The following is a 10,624-nucleotide window of genomic DNA, read 5'->3' on the forward strand; positions in this document are numbered from 1 at the left end:
GCTCTCTCAGCCAGAGGCAGAGTCTCACTTCCTTCTTCCCCACTCAAACCCCATCACATGCTGAAACTAAAATATGAGCTCTCTGAGGCAATCGTCTGTTGTTATATAATACATCTGTTTTCCTTGGGTGTAGAACATTCCTTCAGGGAAAATTCCAGGGGGCTGCAGGGTACACCTTCTTCCTCCTCCTGTTATGATTGGCTGCGGTCAAGAGGCAAAGGAGCAGAGATTCATTCACGGTGGAAATAACCCAAGGTCTTTCTCTGTTTCCCAGCAGTCTTAATGTTTTTGTTAACCAGTCCCCTGCCTGAAGCTCAGGCCTCCCTCCCTTCAATCCACACCTGAGAAAACTCCCTCCCATGTCTCCTTCCACAACCACCAACAAAAGGTATGGCTGTGGGTGAATGGGAAAGACTCAAACCTCAAAATCCACCAGGCACGAGCCATCACCCTTTTCCTGACCTTAGCAGAAATTTCAAAGTGAGGCTTTTACGAAAGTCAAAATCTCTGAGCCTGGCTATTTATAAGAAACACAACAACCATGACTAGAAGAAGTTTTATCTTCAAACGGAGGCCACAAGCAGCCCCACCCCAGACATAAGCCTGTCAGGTCTTTCTGGCACTTTTTGTCCCTGTCTTCTTGAGGTCAGTACGGGGCTACAGGGAGATGGAGATCTTGAATCTGGCAGGAACATGGCATTTCTTTGGTTTCCGAGGAAGCAGAGGCAGCCAGCTTGTTAAAGTACTTTCAAGGCAGCACATTGTGTGAACTTTTATCCTCCTTAAAACAGAGAGGAAATGTTTGTTTTTCCATTGAGCCTTCAACGACTTCTCAAAAAGAAAGCCCTTTTTCAGTGATGTGGCTTCACGATACACTGGCAAGATTTAATACAAGTTCTGAGGCATCTGTTTCCTGTGTGTTTGGTGAGGGGCAAGGACCACTAACCGGTGGTTCAGGGACTCCTCAAGCACAGAGTCCATTCCTGATAGAGCAGTGCCTCCCAAAGCCTGGTTCCTGGGCCAGCAGCCTGAGCATCGCCTGGAACTGTGGGAAATGCAGATTCTCAGGCCCCAGGCCAGACACACTGAATCAGAAACTCTATGGATGGGGCCAGGAATCTGTGATCTAAGGGGCCCTTCGGCTGATTCTGACTAGGCCAAATAAACAAAGCCTCCACTTCAAGAGAAGGTTCTGTTGCTGGTCGATTGTTCACGGAGTGCCATACAGCCGAGCAAGGAGATTCCAAACTACTACCTCCTGTGAACCACTTAGTTGTGTTGTTATCATCCTCATTGCTTGGACACGAGCGGGAGATCAGAACCAGGTGCTGTGACTGGAAAAGGAAAGAAAACTCTACGAGACCACAAACAAGCTAACTCGGGGGTGATTCGAGTAAGAGAACTAAGGTGTAGGCCCCGCTCTGTGCCATGTGCAACGCTAAGGGCTTTCTTTCCCACATCTTACAAGAGCTGTGAATTGTTTTAATGTCTTTTTTTTTTTTTTTTTTTTTTACATATTAAAAAGGTTTCAGTTGAACTAAAATTGAATATTCACTGAAGAGAATGCCATGCTTGGCTCCCTTTTTGAGCTTTATCCTTCTTCCTAGAACCAAGCCGAAGAAGGCAGAGCCAGCATTTACCAGTCCGTATTCACCAACTCTTCCAAAGAGATGATGTGCTTTCCAGACTTCCCGTATCCTGATGACTTTCCCAACTATATGCACCACAGCAAGCTCCAGCAATACATAAGGACATTTGCTCAAAAGAAGAACCTTTTAAGATATATACAGTTTGAGGTAAGGGCCTTCTAACTGGTGCTGTTGATCTCAGTATGTTTATCCGCTGCGGGGAAGCAAGGATATAATATTCTGCTCTAGAAATCAGATCCAAATATTAGGAGAACTCGCCAATCCAACATTAGTTTGGATTTTAAAGTATTTGTGTCTTCTTGTTTTTTTCCTCTGAACGTGTTCTCCGCTGGTCTCTGAGAGCTTTGAGAACGCAACAGAAAATACTAGATGTACTTACGCCGTCAAAGTGCACACTCCACCGTCACACTGTCACGTTTTAGAAACAATCCCAAATTCTCTAGTCCATTCTTAGACTTCTTGAGTTCAGTGCCAATGAGGTGTGGTTCAAGAAGTTGTGGCATTCTTTGGAAGTTCTGCCATGATGAGGAGAGTGACATTTTAAATGAATGACTAACATAGTCCTTGCTCTCATCCTCCCCCCACTTAGTTCCTCAGATCAGGAGACTTAGCAGTCATAACAGAGAAGACTGGGCTCTGTAAATGACAATAATGCTTCGCATTTGTTTAGAATTCCTAATCTCCATTTAGTACTGTTAAATGCAAACATACATATGGAGTGAGAAAAATAACCAAAAAATTATGAACTGGGATTGTATTTACTGTCACCAAGGGCTTTCTTTTCCACATCTTACAAGAGCTATGAATTGTTTTATTTATTTATTTTATTTATTTTTTTTGTTTATTTTTATTTATTGTTTTATTATACTTAATATAATTTTATATTTATTTACATAATAGTCATACTATGGAAGTGGCTAATATTTCCAAGGGAGAGTATCTGTACATTGCAAAGGAGAAATAAGGATTGATAACCCCGAGATAGTCCCATATTTATGGAATTGATAGAAAATGAGGTCAGAGAGAAAGAAGCCAGGAATGACAGTTGAAGGTGGTAGTGAGCAAATGACATGGCATCTTTCACAAGAATATTCAGTGTAATCTACCCCTTACCTACTAACTAGATGTTAAAAAAGTAAATATGCCCCACTGGGTAATTTTCCTTCGAAGATTTGAAGAATCACTATGACTCCTTATTTTAATGTTTTCCCATATATTTCTCGATGATCAGGGAGGTCATGGCAGTTATTTCCTCTACAGAAACACAGTGAAAAAATTAAAACCCACAGAATTGTAAATAGAAGGAATTTCTTTCTGGTTTTCTTTAAGACCCTGGTTTCTAGCATAAAGAAATGTCCCAACTTCTTAGTCACCGGACAATGGGAAGTTGTTTCGGAAAAGGATGGGAAACAGGAATCTGCTATTTTTGATGCTGTAATGATTTGTTCAGGACATCATGTGTACCCCAATCTACCAACTGATTCTTTTCCTGGTAAGTTGGAAAAATATACAATAGACTGGGGATTTATACACAAACGTCAAGGGTTGAGCTAGATCTTTTCCATAGATGGTACATAATAATTATTCTTAAGTTTCCAAAGATTTTAAAACAAAATTTGGGAGTCTGATGATATGTGAAATATAGTAAGAATTGGCCTCTTGAAACCTTATGCTAAAAGAATTAAGGACCTGCTCATCAGAGATCAGATGAAGACCTGAAGAGGAAGTATTTACTTAGAGGAAGGGTTTTTAAAAGTCATCTATAGGCACATTTTGTAAATTCACTTAAGAAATTTCTGTGTGTGGGGTGCCTGGGTGGCTCAGTGGGTTAAGCCTCTGCCTTCGGCTCAGGTCATGATCTCAGGGTTCTGGGATCGAGCCCCGCATCAGACTCTCTGCTCAGCGGGGAGCCCCTTCCCTCTCTCTCTCTCTGCCTGCCTCTCTGCCTACTTGTGATCTCTGTCTGTCAAATAAATAAATAAAATCTTAAAAAAAAAAAAGAAAGAAATTTCTGTGTATGTGTGTGTGTGTGTGTGTGTGTGTAGCGCCATACTCCGCTATAGTACAAAAGTGCCAAACATCAAATAAATGCGATACACAGCAACCAATCTTTCTCCTTCCCTCTTTCTTTCCTTGCAGCAGAAACACATGTCCACCATAAAATAGTAGACTTCCCATCTGCAGGCATGTTGTTCATAGGCCAAATAATTAAAAGAGTAAGATTCAGGAAGAATAGAGGATTGAAGGCATGAAGGTTAAGAGGCAGTATATTTAGAGGACCTTAGACTAGTCACTTAATTTCATTGTCTTGATTCCCTGTCTTTTAAAAATAGAGACACTGGTATCTGCCACTTAGAGATGTCATCCAGATCAGATGTTAGACTGTAAATCTTTTAGCAGAGGGCCTGGCCCACCGTGGGTACTCAACAAACATTAGCTATTATTATTGTCAAAATACAAGTTCCCATACTGTAGGTTTTTTAGGGCACTGTAAGTACCCTTAGGGTGTAGTGTTGGGGGTGTAGTGTCAAAAGCCACTGAAAGGATAAATGCACTTTAACTAGGAAGATTTTTTTTAAATGAAGACTGATAATAGGAATTTTTTAAAAAATGAAAACTGAGTCTTCATCATTTCTTCTGAAAATCAACTCAAAATACTCCTTATGTTCCCCTTAGGCCTACACCGGTTTCAAGGCCACTACCTCCACAGCAGGGACTACAAGGACCCAGAAGCCTTCAAGGGGAAGAGGGTCCTGGTGATCGGCCTGGGGAACTCCGGATCTGACATTGCCGTAGAGCTCAGTCGTCTGGCTGCACAGGTACACTTTGAGAAACGAGCCTGGGATACGCTGCCCTCTTAAGTCAACGCTGAGGCCCTGAGGCTCCGGTTGGCCATGTTCTGAGACAAGGGCTCTGCCTGGGCATGTCCCCATTGAGTCAGGGAGGACTTGAGACAACCTCCCTGGAAAGCAAGGTGGTATGGCCCGGGCGAGCAAGGAAGTACATTCCGCCCAACCCAGAGGCAAGCGTGCCTGCGTGTGTGTGTGTGTGTGTGTGTGTGTGTGTGTGTGTAGATAAGAGTGCTTTTTTTTTTTTTTAATTTTGTGTTCTGATCGCCTCCAAGCAAACTGTTGCTAGTTGGTGTTAGTTGGGACCCACCCTTATATATTTCACAGCGTGTCTTACCTCCTACCACACAAAGGCCATTGATTGTGCTTATCATTCCAAAGGTCTGAAAGACATGTCCGATCTGGTTCTTGCTGTCATTTATCCAAAAACTCAATAGCCAGAACTCAGGAAACACTGGGCACAGGTTATATGCCAGAATCATGTCAGACTAGAAATAAGCACAGAAATAAATCAGACTACTTCTTGACTTCTGGGGGCAGTCAGTGGGTGGAGATGAGAGGACAGGCATGAAAGGAGATGATAAAACCTCAGTGACATTAGGTGTGGCAACAGCAGCACCATAAAAAGAGATGACAGCTTAGCCTGGATGAAGTCAAGGAAGGCTTCCCAAAGGACTCTAGGCTAAATCATCCATGACCAATAGACCTTGAAGAACTTAACCTATTTTTAAGGAAACACATGCTCAATAAACAAATTCTTAAGTGAGTATAAATAAAACTTAACGAATTTTTTGAAGTTCGATTCCCTTGGATTGTCACAAAAGCATCATAACAGACGAGCAGCTGGGCTTGTCTCAGAGCTGAGACAGCTGCCATGGTTTGGGTCCCGAGCAGAGGTCATGGAGTGGGTGTGTAAGAAGGAGGGAGAGAGGAGACTTCAGACAGAAAACTGAATTAACTCTTTGGTATCTCCTCAGCCTAATTTCAGGTAGAGATTAAGCTATATTTCTCCCACCCAATCCAGCAACTACCACCATCCACCAACATTGAGGCTCTGGACTGGCTAGTCCCCTACCATTGATGTCTCTGACTCTGTGAAGATTAGGCCTGTCACAATTGAAGACAACAGCCCTCTTGTTCCAAGATGACAGGCTCTCATTATTTCAACAACTGTGCACCAGCCCTCTGGGGTATAGGGGCAGAGTAGTTCTGTTTCTACCTAGTTTCAATCATGGACTTTTCATCTTGACCCAACTCTCTAAATATGTTTCTGCCTAGATATTGGGGAAATGTATGGAGAGGCCCATAGAACGTGTCTGTTGTGTCATATCTGCTTCTTTCTTACAGAGTGGTTTTGAAATCCGTGTTGCCTTCCCCACCAGGTCATTATCAGCAGCAGAAGTGGTTCTTGGGTCATGAGCCGGGTTTGGGATGACGGCTATCCTTGGGACATGGTGTACGTGACCCGTTTTGCAACCTTCCTCCGGAATGCGCTTCCTTCATTTGTCTCCGACTGGTTATATGTCAAGAAGATGAACACATGGTTTAAGCATGAGAACTATGGCCTGATGCCTTTAAATGGGTACTACAAGTAACTCCTATTTTATCTTTTGGGATGATAAATCCCAAAAAAGTGGGGCACTAGTTTCAGTTGAAATTTTTCTCTCTAGGTCTAACTTAAGTCATCTCACAAAGGTCATTGGGATTAAAGTGAGGACTGCATAAGTGACACGGTGCATGGGGTGAAAATCTTACTGAAATGACTCTAGTGGTGAAAGGTATATGGGAAAATACAAAATGGCAAAGGAGCAGGCAGCCGGATGCCTCTGACATGCAAGATTCATTTATGGTAGCTACAAGCTATAGCACAGAATCTCGAGGGCTGAGCCAATTCATGAATTGTCTTTTGAGGAATCCTTATCCATGCTACAGGTGATGGAGATAGCAATAACAATATCTACTCATCAAGACTACTGTGGTATGCAGGAAGAGTAAAAAAAAAAAATTAAGGCATTTTGGGAACTATCAAGCTTTACAAATACTGGTTCTTATTAATCTCAAATTTTCCAGTATGCATCTAAAGAGCAACGAACCAGGTAGTGTTAATCGACATGTCTCAGAAAGCAGAAAATCTCACAATTAAAGTGCACTCCTCCTCAACCACACAGTCTAGGATTTTAGCAGGACAGTCAGGACCCATGAAACATGTAAAACACTGACAATTCTCAAAACTGATATACACTGTAAAATTAATATTTGTTTATATACTTAGAGCAGAGACCAACACGTACTAATTAGAAAGGCATTCTCGGGGCACCTGGTGGCTCAGTCGGTAGAGCATCTGACTCTTGATTTCAGCTCAGGTCATGGTCTCAGGGTCCTCGGATCAAGCCCCACGTCAGGCTCCCTGCCCAGTGCAAAGTCTGCTTCTCCTTCTCCCACTCCCCTGCTTGTGTTCCCTCTCTCGCTGTCTCTCTCTCTCTGTTAAATAAATAAATAAATAAAATCTTGGGGGGGGGGGCGGAAAGACCTTTTGTCTTGTAAGACTAACTGCAAATCATATTCTGGCTTTGCCCTTTAGACAACTGAAATGTAGATTTGGAAATCCATTCATTCTCCCCCAGAGAAACAGCAGTTTTTTAAATGAGGCTCCATCTTAGAAAAGGTTCCAGTTACCGTGAGGTATTGACGACACCTTCTCACTCCTCCCTTGGGTAGGGGACAAGGGGAGAAAAACAGGCTTTACTGTGACCTGCTTTTTGTCACCTGATAAAGCAAAAGAAGAGGTTGCAGAATTATAGACCTAGAGAATGGTGTGGTAATACATAGACAGATTCTATGATTTATAAACTTTCTATTTGAGATATTTGGAGTAAATTCCAAAATGCCTGAATCCTAGAATTTTGGCAACCAAAGTAAAGGAAACCAAATATGACAATAAAGCAGCTCACCAAGCAAATTGGATTTTCTCACAGAAGACCTCATTTAGAATAATGGTTCATTTATAATAGTGATGCTTGCAAGTGGTGGGCACAGTTTTAAGTGCTTTACAGGTAATGTTCATTTAATTCTCACAACAACAGAAGGAGGTATAGTCCATCACTACTGCATTTTACACACAAGGAAACAAATACAGAGAAGTAGCCACTCGTGAGAGACAGAAGTAGATTATATACCTGGGCCACCTGGCTCCAAATTCTGTACTCGGAACCACTGATTATGTCTAAGAATTAGTTTTATTTTCATCTGTTTGGTGAATCACCAAATCGTGTAAGTGCTCATAAGGAAATCTTCGAGATTTGAAGAGCCAAAAGAGGCAGCTCAGACAGAAATTCTTTTTTTTTTTTTTAAGATTTTATTAATTTGACAGAGAGTGAGAGAGAGCACGAGCAGGGAGAGGGGCAAGGGGAGAAGCGGACTCCCCACTGAGCAGGAGCCTGATGAAGGGCTCGATCCCACAACCTCAGGATCATGACCTGAGCGGAAGGCAGACACTTAACTGAGCCACCCAAGTACTCCTCAGACAGAATTTCTTAAGGACTGTTGCAGGCAATAGAAGAAAACTTGCCACAAAAGAAGAGCTCAGTGGTCCCCATGCTAATGTTTCACTCCTCAGCTTTGGTTCTAGTGCTCTGAACTACTGCAGATATTTCCTGGAACCAAAGTATGTTACAGCAAGAACCTTTGTCTCTTGTTTCTGAACAGTCCCCTGAGGAAAGAGCCTGTGTTCAATGACGAGCTCCCATCCCGCATCCTGTGTGGTACCGTATCCATCAAGCCCAGCGTGAAGGAGTTTACAGAGACCTCAGCTGTGTTTGAGGATGGGACCGTGTTTGAGGCCATTGACTACATCATCTTCGCAACAGGCTATAATTACGCCTACCCCTTCCTTGATGACTCCATCATCAAAAGCAGAAACAATGAGGTCACCTTGTTTAAAGGCATCTTCCCCCCAAAAATGGAGAAGCCTACCTTGGCTGTGATCGGCCTTGTCCAGTCCCTTGGGGCTGCCATCCCCACGGCTGACCTGCAGGCTCGCTGGGCAGCTAAAGTGTTTGCAAGTAGGTGGACCATTCTGTCTTTTATCCATTTAGTCAGTGAACATTTGTTGAGCACCTACTATATGCCAAGTACTGTGCTAGATGCTAGGAATATAAAGGGAACTAGACATACTCCTTGATCTTAACACAGTCTAAAAGAGAGCCAGGGGAATGTTACAATAGGGGAAGTCTTAAGGTGTTCTGTAAGGAGATATAAAACAGAGGCAGGGAGTGGCAAGAAACAGAGAAAGGGACTAGACCATGGAGGGCCTTAGGAGCTGTGTTACAGAGCTTAGACTTCTCATAGGGAAATTGGAGGGACTTTGCAAAGATTTTTTATTTTTTTAAGATTTTATTTATTTATTTGACAGAGAGAGAGATCACAAGTAGGCAGAGAGGCGGGCAGAGAGAGAGGGGGAAGCAGGCTCTCTGCTGGGCAAAGAGCCCAACACAGGGTTCCATCCCAGGACCCTGAGATCATGACCCGAGCTGAAGGCAGAGGCTTAACCCACTGAGCCACCCAAGCGCCACGTACTTTGCAAAGCTTTAAGCAAGAGAAAGACAGCGGTAGGTAGCAGCAATGTCAAGATACACTGTGAAGGTGAGAGGGGCCCTGAGGATGTCGTGGGCAATGCTAGAGAACAGCAAAGTCAGGCCATGCCTACTCTGTTGACCATCCTCTCCTGCTCCCTCCACTCTAGACCCCACGGTCTCCAGTGGCCACAAGTGAGCTTTTATGAGGAAATCAAGAATATGAGGATTACATGAAGAAAAGCAATGTCTCAAATATACTGATTTAATTTACAGCAATCATACTGATCATCCTTATTACCTAAAGCGCCTTTTTATTCAAGGGCTCAAAAGACTGGGCCAATCTAGATACACTTCCCCTAACATATTGTCCATAGAAACTTAGACCATAGGTAATGAAGAAAATGTTACAATCATAGACTCAATGTTTTCTGAAAATGTCATGGATAAGTAAGCAATGTCAAGTGTACCACAAAGAATCATTATTTTAAAAACCCTGTCATGAAATCATTTATAAGGGTGCTTTCTGTAAAATACTTCCACTATGTTTTTCTCTTAAAGGCACAACAATACCAAGCACCTGGAATTTTACAAAAAAAAGTTGGCTACGGTTCATAAACCCAAGGAATTTACATGAAGCAAAATATATCATTTATTCCTTCATCGAATACTTACTGAGCACTACTATGTGCCACACTCTATCGTGGCACTTGGGATACAACATTGAACAGCGCAGACAAGAATTTTAGCAAACATCTGACCGCAAGGTCTGGCAGGCTGTGTAGGATCCTGCCCATGACGAGGAAGTGTTCTGCACCACGAATGTCACAATAGCTTTCTGCCACTGTTATAGGGCAAAAGAGCTACTCTCAGCCATCAGATGCCCCCTCCACTGATCAACTGTAGCAAAACACTAACGGTTTTCTGAGGACCCTTAAGATCCCCTCTGGCTGCAGGCTGATGGAAAACCCATGCCTCCTTCCATGGGTCCGTTTCCATTGCCATGTACCTTAGAGTGAACTATTTTACCAGATTATTTCTTGGAAGAATTTTTGATAAGAGGATGCAAATAAGAAATACAAAGGAACTGTTAAGCTATTACGTGCATGGGGTGTATCTCAGGCATGCTAAGGATTGGGCCTTGCACGACGTCACAGGTGGATGAGACCAGGTGATTTGGAGCCACAAACTTCTCTGCTGTCACTATCTCACTGCAGGCCAGCTTTGCCATTCACAGAGGGGGTTCACTGCCTTCTCAAGACTTTATTTCTATAAGTTGTTATTCTACTAAAGATACCCAAGGCAGCTCCTCTTGATACAAAATCACTTAGGGACATAATTCATAAATACCAAGAAAAATTCATCATGTCATTATATAGTTCTGACTTTTTTCATCTTCTTCAATATTTCTTTGTTTCTTTTCTAGAATCATGTACCTTACCAACTACAGGTGAAATGATGGATGACATTGATGAGAAAATGGGGAAAAAACTCAAGTGGTAAGATTGTACTTGCTAATGAAACAAATCCTAAGTTTTTCCTTTATATGTAGGAA

The 10,624-nt window shown here is 42.6% G+C and overlaps 1 protein-coding gene across 8 annotated transcripts in view; it reads left to right on the forward strand.

The window, feature by feature from the left end:
- The window catches only part of LOC125085720 (putative dimethylaniline monooxygenase [N-oxide-forming] 6), a 60,591-nt gene that overhangs the window by 47,130 nt on the left and 2,837 nt on the right, over positions 1 to 10,624 (forward strand). For 3 of the 8 annotated variants that reach the window (XM_047704363.1, XM_047704365.1, XM_047704364.1), the window contains exons 3-8: positions 1,608 to 1,796; positions 2,979 to 3,141; positions 4,326 to 4,468; positions 5,881 to 6,080; positions 8,204 to 8,559; positions 10,496 to 10,568. In XM_047704363.1, coding sequence (XP_047560319.1) covers positions 1,608 to 1,796; positions 2,979 to 3,141; positions 4,326 to 4,468; positions 5,881 to 6,080; positions 8,204 to 8,559; positions 10,496 to 10,568 — 1,124 coding nt within the window. Of the gene's footprint in view, positions 1 to 153; positions 170 to 510; positions 646 to 1,064; positions 1,394 to 1,607; positions 1,797 to 2,978; positions 3,142 to 4,325; positions 4,469 to 5,880; positions 6,081 to 8,203; positions 8,560 to 10,495; positions 10,569 to 10,624 lie in introns of those variants that run through there. The other 5 variants (XM_047704370.1, XM_047704367.1, XM_047704368.1 and 2 more) reach the window with 5 other exon arrangements.

This window comes from Lutra lutra, chromosome 15 (assembly GCF_902655055.1).
Source record: "Lutra lutra chromosome 15, mLutLut1.2, whole genome shotgun sequence".
Classification (NCBI taxonomy): Eukaryota; Metazoa; Chordata; class Mammalia; order Carnivora; family Mustelidae; genus Lutra; species Lutra lutra.